Raw genomic sequence first — 24438 nt, forward strand, 5'->3', positions numbered from 1 at the left:
GTTGTACCACTGACCTTCCCCACCAGCCCTTTGAGAGCTGCCAGGGGTGGCCACTAGCACTGAGGGATGTGCATCTTCTCTGCCCACTGTGGGGACCCCCCAGCTGTCACCTCACCACATCCTCTGACCGTTGGGTGTCGCAGCCACCAAAGGCCTGGGTGTGCTGGTGGATGCTGGCTGCTCTATGTTGCACTAAAGGTGGGTAGGAACTTGGCTTTAAAGAGCAGCAGAGGACCACAGGGAAGATATTTCTTGGAGGAAAGGGATTGGCTTTATTTGGCAAGAAGCATTGACTACGCAGAGATGGGGAGGGTTACCTCATCACCTGCACGAAAGCTGGGGCGGGGGTGCAGATGCCAGAGCTGAGGTGACTCCAATGGGCTTGGAGTGTCTGTCCATGTGATGGGCTGGGGAGAGCAAGATGCCATGAGAAAGGAGATGGGCGTCCCAGTGCCTCCCTGCGGTGCTGGGAGGGCAGGTTTGCCCCAAAGAGGTGGCACAGTATTGGCTTTGCTGTGTTACAGTATGTGGGAGCTGGGCTGGAGCTGGCAAGGCAGCACCCCATGCCACAGCAATGGTGACACTGGTGTTGGGAAGCCCATTCCTGTGGTGTCGGGGTGGCTGGTAGGCAGGGAACTGTAGCCCAGGGTCCTACCTGGTCCAGCAGCAGCAGTGAGGGGGTGGGTGAGCTGAGGTGGCCGAGGGGCCTGTGGCGGCTCCATCCCAGCACTGCAAAACAAACAAGGCATGTGAGGTTCCTGGGGCACCCCCAGCATGGTGGAGGGGTGGCTGCTGGGGCCATGGATGCCTTGTGAGCACGTGGAGCACCCCAAGAGACCCCTGCAGCCACAGCCCTGCTGAACCAGGAACTGTCACCCAGTGAGGCCACTGTGCACATCCTTGTGCAGTGAGGTGTGGGCGCTGCATCCCATGGGCACCAGTGTCTTCCACCCACCCAGCAGCACCCACCGCCGGTGGAGCTGTGGGGTTGCCATGGTTTCTCCAAATTATTCCTCCTCTGCGAGGACAGCGTGGGTGAGGACAGCGTGGGAGCAGGGGGAGGCTGCGTGGGGAGCTGAGGCTCTGTGGCAGCGCAGGGAGAGCAGAGCCCTCACGAAGCCACAGGAACCCTGTGGGGTTCGAGGGGGGCAGAGCCGGGATGGCCGCACAGTGTTGCCAGTGCCATCACGCTCACACACCCACCAGCCTCTGACACCGACTCCCCTCCGCAGGGAGAGCGTTTTACACCCCTCTGCTCTCCAAGCTCCCGGTTGATGGGCACTGGATGCCCCCCTCACCCTCAGCGCTGCCCACTTTCGGCAGGCACCAGCCTCCCTACCCGGGGTGCCCACACGGTGTCACCCCGCGGATGTGACACCGGCCGGCAGAGCTTGCAGAGCGGCCGGTGCCCACGGGAGTGGACGGGAGCCACCCGCCGTGGGTCCTGCCCTTGCTCCCGGCACGGCCCCACACGCTGCTGCCGCCGTGAGCGCCGGGTTCCGGCAGCACGAGGGGCTGGGCCGGGGTCGGCCCCGCTGCCGGAGGGACCCACGGAGGGTGACGGGAGCTGGGTCGCTGCCTGCATGTGCCACGTGTGTGCTGTGCGGAGAGGGGTGTGGACCCCCACCACCGCACCCACACTGCCCGCGCACTGCAGTGCCCTGCCTGCCCCATAACCACGGCGAGCACTGCCCGCACACTGCGCACACTGCCAGGGCACAGAGCACGCTGCCTGTGCTCTGCCCCGAGCTGCCCAAACACACGGCCCTGCCAGTGCACAGCCTGCCCGTGTTGCCCTCAGCACTGCCCGGGCACTGCCCACTCGCTGCCTGTCCCTGCATGTGGCAAGGGCTGCTGCCTGCACATCGTGCTCCTGGTGCCCTGGCAGGGCACTGCCCCGCGCACCCTGCCCGTGCACTGCCTGAGCATTGCTGCCCACCCTGCCCGCACACTGCCCACCCTGCCCGTGCACTGCCTGGGCATTGCTGCCCACCCTGCCTGCTCGCTGCCCACGCACGTCCCGCTAAGCAGGCAGGAGCGCTGCAGTGGGTACAGTGTCTGCACGCTGCCTGCACATGCAGAGCGCTGAGCACGCTGCGCTGCCCCCCCGCAGCAGCCCCAGCACACACTGCGCTGCACCGGGCCCACTGCCCGCACGGCCCCGCGGGCACGGCCAGCAGCGCCAGCGCTGCCCCCAGCACTGCCCGAGTGCTGCCTTGAGCACACCAGCGGCACCTGCATCTGGACACGCAGCCAGGACAGCATCTTGCTGCAACCACTGTGCTCGAGCAGATGATGCCGGAGGTCCCACCAGCAGCTGCCGTGGGGGCAGAGTCTGTGCCCGCTCTGCCCTGGCACAGCCAACCCTGCTGCGCACGGGCCTGTGCACCATGTGTGTGCCAGCGGGACACCGATGGCCGCTGCTGCCTGGGCACTTCCCGCACCGGGACCTGGCAGCTGCCACGGTCTGTGGTGAGGGAGCCCACTGTCCCCCCGCCCCTGCTCCGTATTCGTGGCAAATAGACACTCCTCGCTCCGTGCCAGCCCCAGGGCACACGCACGGTGCCCTATGCCCCTGTGGCGGTTGCCCTCCCTGCACATCAGACAGCCCCTCCACACACTCTCTGTGCTCCCCAGCCCTGTGCCCCTGCCTGTGTCTCAGCCTCTGTGCCCCTGGCACTGCCACATCGCTCTCAGTCCCTGTCCCAAGCCCCCCAGGCACAGATGGCTGCCAAGCCCCAACCCAGCCTGTGCCCCCCGAGGGGTCATCCTGCCGGGGGGAGCAGCACCCCCAGCCCAGGAGGGTATCCCCGGTGGCAGCATCGAGGTTGGGGTGAGCAGCACCCCATGGTGCAGGGACACCCCGACCCCTGGCCCCTCTAGTCCCTCAGCCTGGGGGGCACCCGCAAACGGGCACAGCCGGGGGACAGAGGAGCCAGGGACACCCCGAAAGGGTGGGTTGTGGGGCCGGGACTGGGTGGAGGGTGCATGGGGCGGCCCCCGGGGGGGGAGGGGGGCGGGTCTGTCCCAGGCGCTGCCGCAGACGCCGGGGCGGTGGCCCCGGCCACCCCCACCCTGCTGCGCACCGGCACCGGGCGGCACCGGGCCCGCTGGGCCGCGCAGGGCGCTGAGCTGGGCACCGGGGGGAGGGGTGAAATGGCCCGGCCCGAGCACTGCGGCGGGATGGGACGGAGATGAGGATGAGGTTGGGGCTGGGATAGGGGTGAGATGGGGATGGGTATAGGTATGGGATGGGGATAGGGCACACGGGAGTATGGAGAACCCCGGAATACGGGTGTGATGGGGTGGGATGACTCGGCTAGGGAGCACGGGATGGGGATGGCCCCGGTGGGGCTGGAGGGATGGAGGGAGCACAGCTAGATGGGGACGGGGATATGGGGCACGTGACGATGGTGTGGGGGGACTGGGGGGTTGGGACGGCCCGGGAGGATCTCCGGGGAATAGGATGGGGATGTGGAACACGGGGGGGGGGGGGGGCAAAGGGGGAAGATGGGATGTGATGCGATGCGAGGCGATGGTCGGGGGGAGCCGCGAGGGGCTGGCCCGGTCGGGCGCCCCCGGGGTACAGCAAAACCCAGCCCCCTGCCCGGGACCCCCTTACCTTCTCCGCGCCCGCCGCTCTGGCGGCCTCCGCCGCATCCCCCAGCCGCCGCCGCCGCGCTAGGCTGGGGCTGCCGCCGCCACGGGGGCCATGGCCCGGCTCCGCCCGATCCGGCACGGCACGGCACAGCACGGCAGGGCACAGCACGGCTCGGCCCAACGCTCTGCCGCCGCTTGTTTTCCCATAAATACGGCAGGCGGAGTTACCGGCGGGGCCGGCACCGGGACCGGAGCCTCCCCCGGCACCGCCCCCGGACCGGTCCCCATCCCCATCCCCATCCCCATCCCCATCCCCATCCCCATCCCCATCCCCATCCCCATCCCCACCCCCCCGCCCGGCTCTTCTCGGCCCCAGTCCCGGTCCCGCCCCCACCCCTCGCAGCATCCCTCCCTCCCCCCGGGACCTCCGGGCAGGGTCTGGGGGATCCTCGGTGCCATCCCTCAGGGGCTTTCCCCGCACCATGGGTGTGAGTATCCGCGAGACCGCCGGTGCCGCCGGGCTCAGCCCCACACCTTGCACAGAGACCCCACGGCCCCCGTAGGCACCTGCTCTTGCACCGGCAGCCCCCCAGTGTCGGGACCCCCCAGGCCCGTCCTGCCTGGCCTTGCCCTATCACCGCGGCCCTGCGCGGCCGGGGCCGACTGGACAGCGAAATCCCGGCTAAGCTCCTCCATGGAATGGCCTCGTTTTCCCAGAGGCTCCGCGGCTGTCGCTGCCTGTGGTGACCGGAGCCCACAGGGATGCTCAGTGATGGAGATGGACGAAGGAGACACACTCCAGCCCCAGCGTCTCAAGCATAGCACGGCCCCTGCGCCACAGCTGTGCCTCAGTTTTCCCTTGTCACTTCCTCGAGCCGCCCTCCACTGCCCAGCTCCAGGGGCAGCCTCAGCACCTGTGGGTGCCCTGGCAAGGGGCCATGGCCATGGCTCTCGGACCCACCGGGACCAGCCATGGCTCCGAGCCCTGATCCAAGGCTGCTGCTCCCCACGCGTTCCTGCATGGCAGGTGCACCCCTCGATTTGCTTGATTCAAAATCCCTGTAGCCAAGACCCTTTCCTTCCTCCACTGCAGCACCAAGAACAGCCTTCCACTGTCTCTAGTGCCTGCACCAGGCAGAGCTGTGCTGGGGGGCCTGTGGCAGGCTGACATTGCTGTGATTCCTGCAGGAATGTCCCTGGGAGCTGTGGGCGTTGCTGAGCCCACTGGGACCAGCAGTACGTGTCCTGGGGGCTGAGCACCAGGAACTCATCGCACTGACGAGTGGTACAGGAGCTGGGGGAGGAGCTGGGAGCAGGGGGCCAAGAGACCCCCGGGACCCCTGCACCATGTTCAGACGGGCCCCACCACCCCCACGCGCACACTCCATTTTCCTCTCTGCAGGACACAGGGCTCCGGCTGCTGGTCCAGCCGCTCCCGCTGCCCCCGGCTTCCTGCCCCCGCGGTCCCCGCCGTGCTACTCCATCTGCTCCCACCTGCTGCCGCCTCACGCCAGCCAGCCCCGAGCACCGCCGATGTGGCCGCTGATGCACGCGGGAGCACCGGGCAGGCTCCACATCCCCCGTGGGTGCAATCACCCGAACGATGCGGGCGCCCATCCCTGCGGAACGCAGAGTCCCGGCACGGAGGAGCATGCTGCCCTTAGGGCATCCCCTACAGTGCCACCCTCTGTCCGTGCAGCTGTGGCCCTGGGTGACACCTGCATGGATTGAGGGCACCTGTCCGGAGCTCTGGGCTTTGGAGCGGCCACAGCTCCGAAATCAGGGAACAAACGGACAGGGGACAGTGAAGCCATCTGCTCCCCGTGTGCGGCTGCTATTCCAGGCTGGAAAGTGCTGAGGGATCCAACTGGACCGCGGGCAGGTCGCCACGCACCGGAGATGGCAGCGCCATGTCATATGCGCAGGGTAATGGGGCTGGGGACACTGCCTTCCCCTCCTCCTGCTCCTCCTCCCGCTCCTCCTCCCGCTCCTCCTGCTCCTCCTGCTCCTCCTCGAGTCAGTGGCAGCCTGTGGGAGAGGAGAAGGTCCCCCTCGAGGAGGTTGGAGCTGAGGGCTGCAGTCGTGCTGGCTGCTCAGCGCTGTCGCCTGCCCTGAGCACGGGGCCATGCTGCTGCTTTGGGCTGTGACACCCCGGCTTCCCAGTCTGCTGCACTCAGGCAGGGGAGGCAGCCCCAGCCCCACGGGAACCGAGAAGGGGTGAGTGCCAGGGCTGGGGGGCTGTCCTTGGCCCTGTGCCTGCCACCCACAGGGGTGGCAGCCCCTCAGATGGAGGGGACCCCCTTGGAAAAGCCATGTGGGCAGCAGGACTCTGCAGGTTGGGGCGGGAGTGTCCCCTAGCCCTGTGCAGAGGACAGAGGTGTTGGGCCCCTGCCACGGCTCTGCGGGTCCAGGCTTGTTCCTGCCCGAGCTGCCGGGGCCCCTGTCCTGCTGGAGGAACACGTGAGTGGCCAGAGGGATCGCACAAGCCTGGCTCGTCCCTGCAATCCTTCAAGGAAAAGGCCAGCCTGGTGCCTGTCCCCAGGCACGAGCAGCTCCTGTCCCTGTGTCTGCGCTGCCCCACCGTGGCTTGCTGTCAAGGCCAGGAGCAGCCAGACTGGGCCGCTGTGGGGGCGCATCCCCCCTTCTGTGGGATCTTTGCCTGCTCGGCGCTGAGTCCTCCCCAAGCTCCACGGGGAGCAGAGCCACAATGTTCACTGTGTCCCTGTGACTCAGTTTCCCCACCAGCTCCCGGCAGCGTGTCTCTGGCCAAAATGTCTGCAGGTAACAGACTTAGTTCTGCTGGGCCCCATCCAAAAGGGAAACTGAGGCACAGAGGAACAACGTAGCCACAGGTCACCCTGGAGGTCTGTGGTGACTCTGGGCACTTGGTGAGACCCAAAGCAGGGCAGATCTCATCCTGGGAGGGACATGGGGGGTCACATCTGTCCTACACAGCTGCAAAGCTGGGGGAGGTTGGGGCCCCCCAGGCCTCTCGAAAGACTGATTCATCGAGGCTACACCAAGAGCTCGCTGTGAGATTTGACACTAACCTGGCACAGGATCCCCTGATCCAGCCCCGTCGTGACCCTCGGTGCCGCTCAGAGCAGGAAGGGGCCACCCAAAACATTGGCTGGGACACTGCCCAAAGGAACACCTCGCGGCTGAGAGTCCTCACCTTACTGGGGGAGTGATTGCAGATTCTGGGTTAGGAGTCCTATAATCTTGGGAATTCTCAAGTCAGTCAGGCAGTACCAAGTCCATTTGACATCACAAACCTGTATTTGAATGTTGGTGGAGGTTTAATTGGTTTACCTGCTTTATAAAATAAATCTCATTTGAATATGCTGTTGGTCTAAATTTTGTAAGATCCCATTACTCTCCTGCAGCCCCAGTTTGGCAGTAGGACAGGGGCACTGGTGTGGTGATGCCAGGGGAACCCAACACAGCCCACTCTGAGAAAGCAAAAGGAGGAGATTCCTCAGAGAAATTCTGAAAGCAATTGGGGAAAAATACCTGGAAGGACATTAAACACAAAAGAACAATTTCCACCTCTGGCCTGTGCCAGGCGCGTTACTGAGGGACGGCGAGACGGCGCATCCTCCCTGCCGGACGGGGCAGCCCGCCCAGTCCCGCGGGGCTCTGGGACCTGCCCAGCGGGACGTGACCGGCTGGCAGATGCCAAGCAGCCAACAGGTCCCCAAAATGCCCAGCCTGGGGAGCCGGGGGCCAAGCTGTCCTCCCAGGGGTGCTCTTGCCAGCCCAAGGGACAGAGCGGGCCGATGCTGCCCGCGGGCGCCCGGGGCTGTCTGGGGTGGGCTGTGTCAGACCCCGCGGGCGGTTTGGGACCCGCTGTCCCCGGCACATTTCCCGGCACATTCCCCCGAATTCCCGGGCCAGCTGTGCCGGGGAAGGGCCGGGTGGCCCCGATGGCACAGCGGAGTGCGGGGGAGGCTGCGCAGCTCAGCACGGGGCCCGCGATGGGAAGCGACAGCGCGGCGCTGGCACCACCAGCCTGTCCCCGGGGCCACCTGCGAGACGGAGCCGGTGTCAGGGCGATTGCAGCCGCGGGGTGACGGCTCCGCCAGGAACGGGCTGGACGCGCCTCGAGTCGAGCGTGAGCAGCTCCGGTGAGGCAGCTCCTGGCTCTCGCTCGGCTTCCCGAATGCAGCACGGAACGGGTCAGGGTGCCACCCGCAGCACCGGGAGGCGGTGCTGGGTCCGTGCCGTGCTCCCGTGGGATGAGATTCCATGGGAAGAGGCTGCAGCTGGGGCTGGCCGGGCGTCTGGGCAGGGGGTGGATGCTGCGTCCTCCCCACGGGTGCTACAGCCACCCAGGCAGTGGTGGTGAGGGCTCCGGCACTGGGGGAACGGTGTGGGGCACCCCAAAATGGGGATGAGGGGCTGTGGCACTCACCGATGCCCACCCGGCGGGAAACGGGAGTGACTGGCACCCAGTGCCTCGCTGTGCTGGGGACTTGTGTGTGACTCTGGGAAGTGTTGGGGCTGCCCCACTCCGTCCCACGCTGCTCAACTCGCGGCAGGGATGAATATTTGATCATTTGATACCTTCCCTTTGTCCCGGGCTCTCTGTTCCCCATCCTCACTGTGTGGGCAGCCACAGCGGGGGGCACAGAGCACTCACAGCAGGACCAGCCTTGGGGGAGGAGAAGGGGTCTGGCAGCCACCCCACCCCTGCTCCCGGGGAAGGGCTGAGGGGGGAGCAGCACAGGCAGGGCTGGGGGCACAGGGAGGGCAGGGCAGTGCTGCGGGCACGGGCCTCTGCCCCCACTGCAGGCAGCACCACTGCAAGCTGCTGCGAAATCCCCTGTTTCCAAGGTAACGTGAGGATCCCACAGCTGGAAGAGGCAGAGCTGCAATGGGATGAGATGCTCGCTGCTGGCACCCTGCAGTTCCTGTCTGCAAGTGATGCTCTCCTTTTCCCAGGCTGCCTGGCATCAGCGTGATGCCTGGCTGAGGGTCTCCCCTCCTTCCAGCTCCTCTCCTCTCTCCCTCTCATCCCCTTCCTGCCTCCAGCTCTGAACCAAGGGAGAAAACAGGCCCTGCTGCCCACTTGGGGGCTGGGGAGGGAGCTGGACCCTGCCCTGCAGCCCCCATGGGTTTAGTGGCACCCAAGGGTGAGGTGAAGCCTTTTGAGCGGCTACTGAGAGGTCCCTGCCTGCACAAAGAGCAGTAACCTCACATTCCTTTTGGGGTTCCTTGGGAAGGACCAGTCGGTCCCCAAAGGCTCGCAGGAATCCAGTCTAGAGGTCAGGCTCAGGGCATCCATCTGCTGACCCCAGCAGGGCCACAGACAAACCCTGTTTCAGATACCCTCGTGTCCCGCTGGGGCTGTGAGGAGCGATCTCGGTGTTGCCCTGCCACCAGTGCGCTGGGCAGGGCGCTGAGCCTCCCTCCCGCCCCCCTCAGTGACACCACACACCAGCCTGGTCACTCGGGACCTCTGGTAGCTGCAGGGGTGCCCAGACACTGGTGCCGGCCCCAGTGGGTGGGAACCCATCACTCACACCTGCCACGGAGCCACTGCCTGCCAAAGGCACAGGGAGGGCTGTTTCTCCTGCCAGCTCCAGGGAAAAGCCTGCTCTTTTCCCAGCTGGCTGGCACCCTCCCGCAGCCAGCCTGCAGACACCGGCTCGGGCTGCAGCCGCGGCTGCTGCCCAGGCCAAGCCTCAGGCACTGGGAGTGCTCTCCGTGCCATCCTGGAGCACGGAGAGGCGGGACTGACACCTCGCAGGTGTCCCCTGCCACCGGAAGGCACAGCACCGCCCCCCGATTCCCATCTCCCCTCCGTGGTGATGGAGAGCTGCACCGCTGCCTCCCCTCCTTGCTCCTGCCTGCCAGCAACCTGGGGGTAACCAGGAGTTTCAGGGGTTCCCGGGCTGGCTGCCCCATGGCAGTATCCCCGCGCAGCTCCAGGCAGAGCACACGTGCAGGCAGACACTCCTGCTTTAACCTGGAATGGTGTCCTGTTCCCCACAGGCTGCCGAGCCCCCAGTTTAGCCCACCTCGCCACACCTCAGCCCGCTGCGGTCTGCCTGGGCCCACGGGATCGCCCACGGCAGCTCACTGAAGGTGCCAGAGGATAATTCCCTCTGCTCAGCACCTGCCCTGCCAGGGGGTTGGAAAGGAAGGCTGGATACTCACCGTGGAGCACCCTCAGGCCAGGAACATGCCAGACATGCCTGAAATGCTGCAGGTTGGTTTTGAAGGCAAACCCCCAAGGTAAAGAGGCTCACCCACTTGCCCTGGTATCTTTATGCTGCAGACTGAGCCAGCGCTGGATTAATTATATTATGCCATGATTGAGGCTGTTGCTAGGCTACAGCCCCGCTCCCTAAGCCCGTCCTACTGCAAGATTTCTCCCCCATCACTCATCTGGCTGCTCTGGGGCATCCCAAGGGACAGGGAAGCACCATGGGCTCTCCAAGCAGCTGGACTCTTGGATGTGGGGACATTGCAGACAGCAAACCCATTGTACCCCCCAGCCCAGTCCCTCCCCAGGTTCACCCAGTGTCAGGGCTGGGGGCAGCCAGGTTGCCCTGCAGGCCCCCAGAGCCTCCAAGAGCACTCACAGCTTTACACATTCATTTTGTGTCCAGCTAAAATCCAAGTTCCAGTGACCTTTTCATGTTCACTGCTGGGAGGAAGGAAACAAATTCTCACCCTGGGCCTTGGCAAGCCAGGGAAAGACTTGTCGTGACTTTATGGGAGCAACAGAAACAGGGCAAAGCTGCATCCCTTAAAGGGCACCGTTGGGGCACTCCTTGCAGGTGGCCTGTGGCATTGACCATGGGGAATGAAGAAGGCTGGGTGCACTGGTGAGACAGACTACAGCTCCAGGGCAGAAGGTGATGGACAGCTTTCCACAGGGATCATAAAATCATGGAGTGGTTTGGGTTGGAATCGTCCTTAGAGATCAGCCGGCTCCAACCACTTGCCATGGGCAGGGAAACACCTGGAGTGGGGGTGGCAGGAGCTGCAGGGACCTGTCAGCTTGTCCTGGTGCTGGTTCCTTACCTGGGGTTTGACAGGAGACAGCCACAGGCCAGGTACCAGCCATGGTCCCTTGGGCACAGGCCCTGCAGGGCTGAGGCACGTGGCTCAGCAGCTTGGGTGATAAATCTGCACTTCCCCCTCCTGCTGCTCCAGACCCAGCCCCTGCAGTTCCGGCCAGCATTAGCTGCAAGGAACTGCAGCTCCTCAGCCTCAAGCTCTTGAATTTTTTTTGGATGACTGATAAACCCAAAAGCAAATACCCTGGTACCTGCAGAGATGCTTGCAGGAACTATTTATATCCTTGTGATCCTGCAGAAGCTTCCCCATAATGACAGGCACGTACATACTTTTTATATTTAGCTTCTTTGAAAGGATGGAATGGGAAAGCCTGGCTCAAACAAGGCCCGTTTCCTTGTCCCCTCCCTCACGCTTGCTGGCTCTGGATCACACCTCACGCTGCAGCTCAAACCAGTTCAGCATTCCCTGGAAAAGGGAGAAGTCTAAAAAGACCAGGTTGGACAGGGCTTGGAGCAACCTGGTCTAGTGGAAGGTGACCCTGCCCACGGCAGGAGGCTGGAATGAGATGAGCTTTGAGGCCTCCTCCAACCTAAGTCAGTCTGTGATTCTGTGTGTATTATAAAAAGGGCCTTTTTGCTGCCATTCCCTTCCACGCTCCCACTTCACCCACAGGGTGGGATTTCTCTGGCCTGGCTGCAGAAGCCAAACCATGCCACACACCCTCCTGGGGCTTGAGTGTAAGTACAGCCAGCTCCCACATCTGCCTTTCTCTTTTACAGGAGTATTTTGGAGCAGAATGATTCATCTTTGCTAGGTTTTGCCTCAGCTCCTTGTGCTGACAAGCTGCAGGGAATGTGAAGGCTCCTAGGGCAGCAAACCTGGCACAGGAGCCAGACACACCAAGGCCAGCACTGGTGCCAGCAGGGACTGGCCACCAGGAGAGCCCCTGTACCCACACCTGACTGAAACCACTGCCCCCTCTACGCTGTGGGAAACAGCAGCTCTCTCAGACTTCAGTTTTGGGGAAAGAACTCATGGTTATAATGTTCAGCTCCTTTTTTTTTGGAATGATTTTTAATTCAGTGTCTCGTCCCGCGAGATGTGGGAGCACAGCAGCACGAGGGACACGCAACTCCCAGCCCAGGCATGGGGGCTCTGGGGTAGAAGAAGATGTGCAGAGACAGGTGTACAACAGAGCTTTATAGTCAGAATGGACTGTACCAGGGTTTTTCGACGCAAAAATGGAACATGACCCAAAATCCTGATGGAACAGAAGCGCTTCTGGGACCGCAGCAGCTGAGGCACCTGCCTTTGCCCTAAAGGGCTGCAAACTGGTCCCGTCTCAATCCTCCTTTTCTTCCCCAGATGTGCAAAGTTTGAACTGTCCCATGCAATTTCCCTACAGTGCCAGTGGAATGCTCAGAGGAGGCAAATGCTAATGGCAGACAGACCTGAACAATACACTGCTCATGCAGCAAAAAACCAGTTTGTTTTATAGGGAAATGGTTACAAGTGCATTTTGGGCATAAGAAAAAGAAAAATGGAGCAGGAAATGCCTGCTGGTCAAGACAGCTCTGGGTGGATAATGGATCAAAAGAACACATTGCTTTATAGGGACGCAGAAAGAAACTCCAGTTTGGATTTCATGGCTGACATTTTACAACAGAAAGAGGTGAGGGAGAACAAAACCAAACCTCAAATCAACTTACAAGCAAGAGGGAATGTAACGCACAGAACCCGGAGGAAGCTTCACCATCTGAGCTGAGCAAGGGACCCCAAACCTAAACCAGGAGGGGCACAGAGAACCGACCAGCTCCATCAAACACAGGGGCTGCTCACTGAGACACAAGTAAGTGCCAAGGGGTGGCTGTAGTGCCCATCCAACAGCTGCTGAGCAGGTACTAATCCATGGGTTTAAGTTCAAAGCAAAAACGAAAAGGCTTCCCAAAGTCATGGGACAGAGGAGGCTCTCTGCTTGGGGCAGAAGGCAGCACGCTGGCTGGCTGCAGATGGACAGAAGCTGGAGCAGGACGGACGCTGCTGAGCTGCAGTGCTGGTCCCTCTCGGCACAGAGCAGCAGCTGGGCTTTACAGCCTGACTGTAAAATGCCTGAGAAGCAAATGCCTTGCCATGCCAACACTGCCCTGTAGCCAATTCTGAAGCTCTGGGTATCTTCATTTCCACATGGAGTCATGTCCCTGAGAGGTCCCAGCAGCAGGGGATTCTGGAATATGCAAATTCAAGGGTGGGAAATGCAGAAAAGCACTGATTTTTCTCTCTCTTTCAGGTCAGCTTTGCACTTTTCATTGTTTTCCCAAACTGCATAGCAGCTTACATGTAGTGTCTGAGACACTGGGGCCACGGAAATCAATGGGCTTCATGAATTCCAACAGCAGCACCAGTGAGAGCTAATTAAGCTGCTGTGCAGAAAGGTCCCGTTCACAGGACTTCAACAATCACACACTCTCTCTCTCACACTGTCCCTGTGCCTGCTGCTTTAGAGAGCTGTACCATAGCATGATCTGCTTGACTTAAAGCTCATCAACTGCTGGGTGAAGCAATGGCCAATATCACCTTTCTCCTTAAAAAAATAGGAAGGATAAGAAGTTAAAGACTTGAGACAGTCGAGCACGATGCGTTCATGCGGCATGTTCTGTTGCACTCCTCTTAACAAGACAGGAATTTCAGGTGTGCAGGAGTGGAATGCAGCAGGGATGGAGCAGGAGGCAGGTCCCCTCGCCCCACAGCCTGCCAGTGACCTCATGGGGCATCTCTGGAAGGAGAAAAACCGACAGCCTGGAAGCAGGCCTGGGAGCCATGCCCTGAACCTTCCCCTGGCTCACGTACATCTCAGCTGGGTTTTCTTTGTGTAACGATGCACCAGAGCAGCACACACAGATGTGAAGCTTTTGTTTTGCTCACTCTGGTTTGAGAGACTACAAAGCAAAGGGCCAAAGCTTTACACATCTGTGCCTGTCCTGGGGTGACTCGTCAGAGAAGATGGAGACAGCCATGGTGCAGAGTCCACTCACAGCCAAACTACAGCTCCTCGTAGTCCCCCCCGCCCCGTGGTTTGCTCATGCCGGCTCCTCCTCCGCCAAGAAAAGCCTCAAGTTCATCTATCTCACTGCTTTTCTCCTTGCTCTTCTTCTTCTTTTTCTTTTTGTCTTTCTCCTCTTTGCTCTCCTCCTTCTCTTTGCTCTTCTTGTGTTTGCTCTTCTTTTTCACTGACTTGTCCTCTTCCTGCAAAATGAGAACATCTTTATTAGCAAATCCTCTGAGTGTGCCAGTGACCCAGGATGTACTGCCCTGACACCTGGCTCTGAAGAATGGTTTGGGCTGGAAAGGACCTTTTAAGCATCACCTTGTCCAACCCCCATGCCATGGGCAGGGATATCTTCAACTGGATCAGGAATCTTAGGCTGAAGCACCAGAAGACCCTTCTGCATGTTTGGACAGAAAACCAGAGAGACCATTTGGGTTATACAGAGCACTGGTCTGCCAGACCACTTGAGCCCAACAATACCATGGTGTTGGACAGGCTTAAATGGCACAGACAAAGCCTCCAGCAGACTTCCCTCACTATCCTGAGATTAGGTCTGTTGTGGGCACCCCTCTGCTTGGAAAACCATGGTGCTATGAACACACAGTCCAGCACAGAGGCACTGCTCTGCCTCATCCTGTATTTTACAAACTCACACATTCCCTTTTCAAAATTCAACTGCTCTAAAAGCTTGTTTTGAAGGTCAGTGGTCTGCAGAGCCTAGGAGGCACAGATCAGAGCTGCAGGATGTGAGCATGGAAGGGAGTCCACCAAGTCCCAGGAGGACACCACAAAAGGCCACCTCTGTTCCAGGCAGGTGGGTAACATGGCAGATCTGAGGAATTAAACAGTACCTCTTTGCTTTTCTTTTTCTTCTTCTTTTTCTCCTTAGAAGGTTGTTTATCTGTTAAAACAAAAAAAAAACCCCATTGTGTTTAATCCATTTAAATCTTAAGAGCTGCAATTCTGCCCTGGCCCCATTTCTGAGAACAAAATGCTCCATCCTGGAGCCATGGGCAAAGGCAATGCCAACACCCCAGGCCAAACTGTGCCCCTTTGGGAACCAACACAGGCCCCAGCACCCACACCCTGACTCAACCATATCTGTCCTGTTTAATTATGAGCATTATATGATCTGTGTGATCAACACTGACCTAGCACTCTGTGTCACAGCTACAAACAAACACGTCTAGAGACCAGCTCTACAAACTGGTCCAAAGGCTGAGCTGGGGACTGGATTGTTATTTCCAGAACTGAAGAAGAGCTGCTGGGAACAGTTCCCCTCTGATGGAAATCCTCCCAGGCGTCTTCTCTGAGGACGATCGAGGACATGGTGTCAGCAGATGGGATACCCTGGCAGGCCAACGCTCACTGCTGCTCACACTGTGGATGGAAATTACATCCCCAAAGCATCCCTGCTGCAGCCCTGCTCTGCAGGGGTGAATACTTTCACACCACCAAATGAGTCCCAGAGTCCAGCCCTGTCACATGTGCCACACACTGACTGTGGCTGATGACTTGGCTGCTGAGTGTCCACTGCCTTTGCACAAAACCTCCTTGAACAGGGGAGTACCTGCTCAGCTGCTTCACCAGAGGCTTCATGACAGCACCACTTTTCACATGTGCTATCTGACTGTCACTCTTACCTACACATGCCTTTTTCCTCAGCTGATGTGTAAATGCAGCCTTGGAGAAGCCTAACTGCCAGGCAAGCTCCAATCACTGACGACTGAGAGATGGTTTTATATTTATCACCAAAAGAGGAGATATGAGGAACCCACGTTTAATTATTTAAGAATCTAAACCAAAGTTAAATTATTGACCTGGGCCTCTGCAGATGCACTTACAGCTATTTCAAGCTCTGCTGTTGAGCAGCTCAGAGTGACAAGCTGATGGAACCATGGCAGCCTGTGACACCTTCCTCACACTTTTGGAACAGCTATTCAAGGAGCTCTCTCTGGTGCTGCTCACAGCTTTTTTTCTTCTTTAAATCTTTAACTTCCCATCTCTCATGCTGACATCGGGGCAGGTCTACAGGAAGTTGCTTTGCAGTAATGCCTAGACAGCAGGAATTATTTGCATGAGTAGGATTTGTTCCCCCAGGGAATGGGGGGGGGGGGGCAAAAAATAAAGCCTGAGGAATGCTTAGGTTGTGATCAGGATCCCACCCCATCTTTCCCAAAAATAGAAGAGGAAATTGGCAGGGAATGTCACAGCATTTTGTCCAAGCTGATCCAAATTCTGGAGGGGGTGGACACTGCAATGCAATGCTGAACACCACTTCCCAGGCACACAGGGCTACGCAGGAAGCCTTACATAGCAGCAGCTTGTGAAAGATGTGCTTCTGCTTGCAGCTGGGACAAAAATAACCCATGGCTGGTGCCAGGGACAAGCCAAGCTTTCCTCCTCATGGGGAAAATCTTAAAAGCTATTCATGCTGTGTTAAACCAGATTACAGACTCATACAGGGCACTGCAGAAGTTAGAGGGCATTTTATTTAGCACAAATTGGTTTGCTGACACCTTGGAAAGACTTTGGAAAAACTAGATGTCTGACAAACAAGAACAGCAGGAGTGGAAATAAGGTGTGAGCTTTACCTTCCTCGCTGCTCTCCTTGGGACCAGCTTCTTCCAAACCCAAGCCAAAGAGATCTGAGTCATTTTTCAGTTTAAAGGAGGGGACTGTTGATTTCACAGGCTGGGGTGGCTTTGCCAGCGAGGTATCATCATCAGATATTTCAGAGAGATCTTCCCGCACTGGGAATTCATCCTAGAGACAAGCAAAGGCAGACAACACTGACAAATGCTTCAACCAAAATCTCTAACCATTTTGCAAACAAAAATGTCAGATGTCAGCAGGTGGGGAGGAGGGAAGGAAATGGCAGCTGAACTGAGCTGTTATTGCCTGGAAATCAATGTCCTGGATCTTACGAGCTCTAATTTTTGCCTTGGTAAAATGCCTCAGTCGCACTGGTACTGGCAAGGGTGTTCTTCCCACTGGGGCTGCTGAAATCAAATTCCCAGTGTAGGCAGACCTTCAACTCTGTTAGCTCAACAGCTTCCTCCTGCCCTGGGGAGGCACCTCTATTCTGGGAAAATCCAATCTAACAGACTGAAAACTCCCCTCCAGCCCTGAGCGACAGAAGCTTTCTGCAGTGCAGCTCTGTGGGTCTCAGGTACCAGAGGCAGCAGGGCTGAGGAAGCAGAATAATTCCCTTCATCGAGCCAAAAGGGAATGTGCTTCCAGGGCAAATCTGCCCCTTTGATGTGGGCTAAAACCCAGGATGCTGCAGAGCCTGGAAATTACCCCAAAATCCTCTGTCTCTGCATGATGGGAACGGAAATTCAGTTTAATGATCTTTTGACACCTGGCAACTGATCCTCTTCAGAATCTGTTATCCAACCCTTCCTGGTGTCCTTGTGCACTGATGGAACACGGCCCTGCTGCGCTGCTGGTCAGGCAATGCCCCCACCTTGCTAATGGTGATGGCTGTACTGGTTTGCCTCACCAGCACACCCTGCACTGGGAAAGCATTCCCATGCTATGGAGCATTCCCTGTGTCAGGCATTCCCTGACACTGCTGCTTCCTCACCAATCCCTTCTCATTGGTGCGTGCAAGAGATGGGAACTTGCTCCCAGTACTTTTTGCTTTCATATTGAATTGTCAAGAAAAGCAGGAAGTGAAGATGCAAAATGAATGGAAAATTACTTAATAAACAGCACGACACATGAGCAAGGTCAAAGAAACTGTGACAACAGCCCTTTCTACAGGATTTCAGAATGATGCAAACACAGGGAAACCCCCGAACACCAGCTAACCCAGACATCAGGACACCCCTGAACAGCCACTGCCCATCCCAAATCACTGCAAGCAGTTTCCAGAGATTGCTCTGCAGGTTGTGAGTACAGGTCATCGAAAGCAGGGATATCTCAAGCCAGGCAGCAAGTTCTGACCAGTGCAAAGAGGGGCAGAAGTGTTTTCTCCACCTGTAATACAGGGGAGGTGTGAGTGGACTCCTGGTGCATCTCATGTTTGAGCAGACACCTGCTGAATGTCACAGACCTTACAGCTACCTCTGCTGTCCTGGAAAGTCCTTCCCAAGCAGACCTTTCTTCTTCCCTTTAAGCTTTGCCAAGTAAATTTTGTGATGGCCTTTTTATTGCTGGATTGACTGCAAGGAGCTCACTCTTTCTAGCAGAGACATCCTTCTGCATGTTAAAGTTCAGGTGGAAACCCAGTAGCTTTGTATTTGGTACCTCCCACACAGCTGGACTGGCTGAGAATAAACAGCACAGTAAAACACACAAGCACAAATCTTGTTCGTGTTTGTAAACACAAAGCTGGTGTCAGGGAGGTCTAGGCTGGTTATTAGAAAAAGATTCTTCCCCCAGAGGGTGCTGGGCACTGCCCAGGCTCCCCAGGGAATGGGCACGGCCCCAAGGCTGCCAGAGCTCCAGGAGCGTTTGGACAGCGCTGCCAGGGATGCCCAGGGTGGGGCTGTTGGGGGGTCTGTGCAGGGCCAGGAGCTGGACTCAATGATTCTTCTGGGTCCCTTCCAGCTCAGGATACTCTATGGATTTGTGATGCTATGGGGTTCTTGCTGCCACATGGCTTCCACACTCAGAGCATTGCTGGGATTGTGCTCACATCAATCTCTGCAGGTTGCTTAGCACCTGCCTTGCTGCAACTGCTGCTGAGGGGGGGAAGAGCAGATGAAGGCTCTGCTCAGGGAGATGCCTCAACCCTTCCAGCTCAGCTCGGCACAGCTCACAGCAACATGGGCTTGTTATTTACCATTTTCTTCTTCTGGCTGTCAGAATCCTCACTTTCAAAGTCTGGGTCATCCATAACAAATGAGAGCATCTGAGTAGCTATTGGTCCCTCTTGATCACTGTCAGAGTCCTCAGGCTTCTCCTCTTTGACCACTTTCTGCTTGGAAGCAAGTCCTTTGCTTTGGGCAGTGGCCTTGGAGGCCTGTGCTGCTGCTGTGGGGGCAGCAGCAGGAGCTGACAGGCTCATGTTGCCCTTGCTGCTGCTGTTTCGTTCAGACCCAGAACGGGGAGGTAAACTGTCAGGAGGCTTCGGGTCAGCTGCTTTGGTCAAAATTGCTTCACTCTGGGGTTTCAGAGAATTTCTGGAAGACCTGAGAAGAAAGAAACAAGTTGTCAGAGTCTGTCCATCCCTATTCTGTGGAGCAAAGCACACTTAACAGCTGAGTCTGCCTTGAGGGGCTGCATTGTGCATCCTGCCGGGAGAGGCGGTGCATCCTACAGGAGTGTGGGGTCAAATGCACCACTCAGGCTGAGGACAACCCTCGTGTCTCTAACCCTAACCCTCACCTCACAGGATGTGGTATGGGGAGAACATGACCCATCTCATTGTCTCCCAGCACAGGATGTGGAGAGTGACTCCACTCCCTTCATGCAAGACTTGATTCCTCTCTCCTTCCCACACCACCACAAACAGCCACTCTGGTGCTCAGTTCCAGGCTCTTGTTCAGATCTGAGGAAAAGCAGGCAGATACTCCCACGCAGAACCGTCCCAGTGGCACAGGAGCTCCAAGGCAGGGGCAGGACACACCACACACAGCAGTTACACCCACAGTAACTATAGCCCCAGCTCACAGCTGAACAACAGGCAGACAGAGACACTGAGACTGCCCAGAGGCCACACACAGTCAGTGGCAGGACCGAGGAGAGGTCCAGGTTTGCCAGCATAACCCCACACTTCAGTCTGTGCTCTGTACCTTTTTTTTTCCTGCTCTGTGTTTTTGTCTCCATCAGGTACGAGGATGACCTTAGAGTCTTCCACCTCTTCCTCTTCCTCCTCCTCACTGGAGAGGGTGATGTTCTTACTGGGCACCCGTTCTGCTACCAGCATTGGTCTGCTGGGGATTTTGTCATCTAGATCCAGGTCGTCTTGGAAACCTGCCACCATGGGGTTCCCCCCAGGCGCCTCTCCATCGCTGCAAAACAGAGTGATCAGACACAGCACCCCAGGATGTCCTGGAGAGACCTGCCTCCCCCTGCACAGAGACTGAGACTGGTCTGGCTGGTACAGCCAACCTCAGGGCACACGTCCTCAGCCTGGGGCAGCTGATGATTAAAGGGCTGGAGCACCTCTGTTCTGAATACAGGCTGAAAATGGGGATAGTTAAGCCTGGAGAAGGCTCTGGGGAGATGTTAGAGCCCCTTCCAGTGCCTAAAGGGGCCAGGAGAGCTGGACAGGGACGTTGAACAAGGGCCAGGAGGGACAGGATAATAGAATGGCTTTAAGCTGAAGGAGGGCAGGGCTGGATGGGATATTGGGATGAAATTGTTCCCTGGGAGGGTGGGCAGGCCCTGGCACAGGGTGCCCAGAGAAGCTGTGGCTGTCCCTGGATCCCTGGAAGTGCCCAAGGCCAGGCTGGACAGGGCTTGGAGGAACCTGGGATAGTGGGAGGTGTCCCTGCCCATGGCAGGGGTGGACTTGAATGGGCTTTAAGGTCCCTTCCAACACAAACCAGTTGGTGATTCTGTGATTCTGTGCACTGCCAGCCTTCCCCTGCCCACTGCCCAGCTCAGGCTGGACCTGCTCCCCACAGACTGCAGCAGTGGCACGAGCCCCACACTGAAAGGGCCACAGCAGGATGTGCCACAGAGCAGCTGCTGCCCCTCAAGCTGGAAGTGAGTGGCTGGAGAAGGTGAGCCTCAGTGGCACAGAGCAGCGTGTGGCCTCAGCTCCTTCAGAACATGGAGCTCCATCCACCACGCAAGGACCAGTCAGTCAAAGCACGGGAAGTGCCTGCCTTCATCCCCACATCCTGTAATTAAACCTGATCATACACTGTCACTGCTAGGGGAGTTCACTGGCAGCTATTAGCTTCCTGGGATCATTTCTATTTCTGTGGTGCTCCCTGAAGCAGGCAGACACCATAGCCATGCTTTAACACTGCCCAAATTAAATTAACCTAGGGACACACTGCCAGAGCTGTGAGTACGTCAGCCTCCCTGGATGCAGCACAGTTCTGTGTTCAGAGGCAGCTTGAGACAGCTTTGCAGCTGAAATTGAGGATTCTTGACTGAACGTCCCTAGGACTCAATTTTAACACCTTCTGAAAAATTTGTTTATGTCAGGAATATAGATATTTTCCCCAGGCTCAGCTGATGAGCCTTTGCATCACCTTTCCTTGGTCTATTTGCTTTATCCACAAGAGATACCTAGCTCCTTCCTGATAACCCCACACACAAGTCACTGCCCTTTTAGTGATGCCACCTGGAGTGTACAAGCACAGCCTTCATTTTTACACAGAGACAAAAAAATTATTATAGCTTGGAACAGATTCGATTGTAGAGACAGAAACAAAACCCTAAAATCCTTAAACTGGAAGTAAGTGGTGTTCCCAGTCACTAGCACAGGACAAGCACTGGAAGACAGTGGAGTATGGTGTGCTGGTGAGATGAGAAATACCCTAAACACAGTCAGGATGATGGTAACTGCTTGCTCTGGCTCCTCTGTACAGCTGGGTACTGCTTTACAAGATAGTTCTGAAGAGTTAATACAGCTGCCAACAGACAATGGAGTTGTTTGTGACAATGGGACACCATGCCAATGACACCTGGTGCAGCACAGAGCGATCACAACCAGCGCTTGTCTGGGCTGGAGTGCCAAGACCAGGGCCAGCATCAGCCCTCCCTCTGCTCTCGGTGTGCATCCCTCTGCTCTCAGGACCTGCTCTCAGTGCTCAACTGAGCAGGGCCAGGCTGCTGAAGAGCCCCTTCATCACTAACACTGCTGCTCTCACACCACGCCAGGACGCAGGCACACAGCCCAGCCACACAAAGGAGAGGAAAACTGGTGCCCAAACAGCCCCCAAGGCTGGAGGAATGACAAGTGAGTGATTCCTGTGGTTTTCAAAGCACTGGCAGGGTTTCCTCTTGAAATGCACTGAAAAGAAAATGGAGTTGCATCCTAAAAGTGGCAGGATTTTATTCTGAACTAGACACACTGCCTTTCTTTAACACATCACCGCTCTATTAGGCACAGGGGCTCTTAAAAGATTGCTGCCAATGTCCTTCCACACTCGATCCAGACCTGCAGCCTTTCCAGCTTTCCCAGTCCGAACGAACACCCACATGTGTACAGCCCCTCGCCAAAGTGGGTCACGTCCCTTCGCAGTGAGAACCCTGCCTCCATCTCCAGCCAACACAGATCGCTGAGCGACAGCGTAAGAGCAGAGCAATGGAGTGAATATACATCAGGAAAATCACTGCTGCAGTATAAACAGGCTCTGACAAGGCAAAATTAGGATCAGCTTGTGGTCCTGAGGTTCCAGCTGGAAGGAAAGCAAAGCATGCAAACCCGAGCACATTGCGCCACTCCCTCCAGCCCTGGAAGCCCTGCCAAGCTGGCGTGAGCACTGAGCCAGCGTGTTTGCAGGTGCAGGTACCCCCCAAAAATGATGCTGCTCACTGCGGTCTGCTCTGAGCTAGTGACCCTAGAGCCTGCTGGGGTGTCCTCAGTGAGCCTCTGGTGTGTCACAGATCGGCTGCTGGGGAAGAAACAAATCCTGCTGCAACCTGAGCTCACAGCCTCAGACCTGCATGGGCCATGTTCCCACAGCCCCAGGGAGCTCATGGGCTCTTTCCACATCCTTTTTTGGGGCTAAAGAAAGAGAAAAAACCCAAGCTCTAATAAAGCAGGTAAGCTGAGGGAATCCCACGCTGCAGGATGAGCCTGCATGGCTGTTCTAGGAGATGTTGGTCTTCTACTGTGAACCTTGGCTTCCCTCCCTCGGGCTAGCACAGCCAGGCACCACTGAATCCATAACAGATCCATAAAAGCCAAGAACCACTTCAAAGCCCTTCAGATGTAAGGACACAGAAATCTAATTCATGTTTAAGATAAATGTCTAAGGATGCAGAAAAGAATGATCAGGAACAGTGTCAGGTGAAGCATAAACTGCCTTTCAGACACCTCCAGCCCCTGCAGGGACCCAGGCCAGCCTGACCCAGCAGGAGCCAAGGGGGAGATGCTTTGGAGCCAGATTAGGTCCTCTGGGGCACTCACATACACACTGGCTCACGGCATCAGGTTGAAGAGCAGCAAATTAAGTTCTGAAACAGCAAATTGGGAGATTGAAATACCTTCCTAATTAACTGGTAAAGAAACTGATTTGGGGAGTTCTCTACTGCAAGTCAGAGGACCACAACATGCCATTAAACAAACCCAGGACTCCACTGCAGGCCTGGGTGTGCCAGGTTGAACAAGGTGCCCCTGCTGCCAAGAAGGCCAATGGTGTCCTGGTCTTCATGAGGCAAAGCACTGCCAACAGGTCAGGGAGTTGAGCATGCCTGAGCACTGGCACAGGTTGCCAGAGAGGCTGTGGATTCTCCATCCATGGAGATAATTCAAAAGCCATTTGGAAATGGTTCTAGGAAACCGGCTCTGAGTGGCCCAGGATGAGGGGGAGGTTGAACTGGATGACCCCCGAGCTGCCTTCCAACCCTGAGAATGTATCTCTGCTCCACACATGAAACCTCAGGTGCTCTTGGAGCTCCCTGCAGGACTCCTGTTCGCAGTCACCAAGGCAATTCCTCTTATTTGGGTAGGAGAAGTAATTTCACAAATTCTCAAAACGTGGCTCATTCTTCTGCCACATCTTCAATGACACTTCAGTTCTGGAGCTCACCCTTGGCTCCAGCACACTCAGGCATGCTGGTGAGCTGTGTAAGCTCAACACTCAGGTATCTGCTTCAAAATGACCACGAGACCTGAATGCATCTTGCTGGGACATTCTCAGGCCTTGTTCCTCACTCAGGTACAGGGGACAAGCAGCTTCCAGGACTCCATTTTTTAAAACCAATAAAATCTCCCCAAGGTTTGAGCGATTTCACAGATCTACTGTGTTCTTTAGGTCAGAGATAAATTTCTGCAGCAGATTTTGTGGCAATTACAACCACCTCCTCACTGCAGCAGAAGCTGATTATAGAGGACAGTGCTCACAGAACTGGAATGCTGTTCCTGGCTACCATGGGGCTGTAATTGGCATCCTGAAAGAAAAAGTTATTGCAGGTGATGGTCAGAACCACATCTGCATCTCTGAATTTCAGCACATCACAGAATGGAAAATTGCCAGACCACTGAGAAACAATGTGATATATAGAAGAAACCAGAGCAAGCCACGGATGCCAGGTTGCAGAGAAATAACGAGCATGTGAATTTGCAGGGATGTGCTGCAAGGTCTTCTCCCAGGGAAACAGAGCTGCTCTGACAGCACTGGATATCACTGTGAGCAATGGATGAACTCTAAACCAAGGAGCAGGATTCTTGCACCCCTGTGTAACATGTTTGACTTTTTATACACTTTAACACCTATTTGCTTCCACTGACACGCTGAAGCACAGAAGGCTTTGTGGAAGATCAGCCTCCTGCCCACAGCAGAACTGCAGCTCCAGAGCTCTGAGGGCACTTCAGGACCCAGTTCCTCAGAAGGTCAGGCTCGGCTCTCCTGACAATTCCTTGTTAAACCCATAAAAATATCTCAGCTCTGCCACAGCCATGAGCAAGATGCTTTGTAGGCCAGCACGCTGCCAGCAACCACCACTTTTTTCTTCCCTTTTTTTTTTTTTTTTTGTTTTAATAAAACATCCACGTGTTCTGCCATCACAAGGGATGATGATTCAGGCTGACCTGCATTATACAGGCATTGAGCCTCACACACAGCATTGATTTAAAGTTGCTGTGGTTGAAGTGGAAAATACTGGATCATGACAAAGATGTC

General features: G+C 56.9%; 1 protein-coding gene across 1 annotated transcript in view; it reads right to left on the bottom strand.

The window, feature by feature from the left end:
• Positions 1-11819: 11819 nt before the first annotated feature.
• RABL6 (RAB, member RAS oncogene family like 6) overlaps positions 11820-24438 on the bottom strand; it is a 50901-nt gene continuing 38282 nt past the window's right edge. The window contains exons 11-15 of the mRNA XM_069031740.1: positions 19423-19641; positions 18471-18819; positions 16273-16444; positions 14530-14579; positions 11820-13875 (exon numbers count right to left, since the gene is read on the bottom strand). Coding sequence (XP_068887841.1) covers positions 13672-13875; positions 14530-14579; positions 16273-16444; positions 18471-18819; positions 19423-19641 — 994 coding nt within the window. The 3' untranslated portion in view covers positions 11820-13671. The remainder of the gene's footprint in view (positions 13876-14529; positions 14580-16272; positions 16445-18470; positions 18820-19422; positions 19642-24438) is intronic.

This window comes from Aphelocoma coerulescens, chromosome 17 (genome assembly GCF_041296385.1).
Source record: "Aphelocoma coerulescens isolate FSJ_1873_10779 chromosome 17, UR_Acoe_1.0, whole genome shotgun sequence".
NCBI classification, from domain to species: Eukaryota; Metazoa; Chordata; class Aves; order Passeriformes; family Corvidae; genus Aphelocoma; species Aphelocoma coerulescens.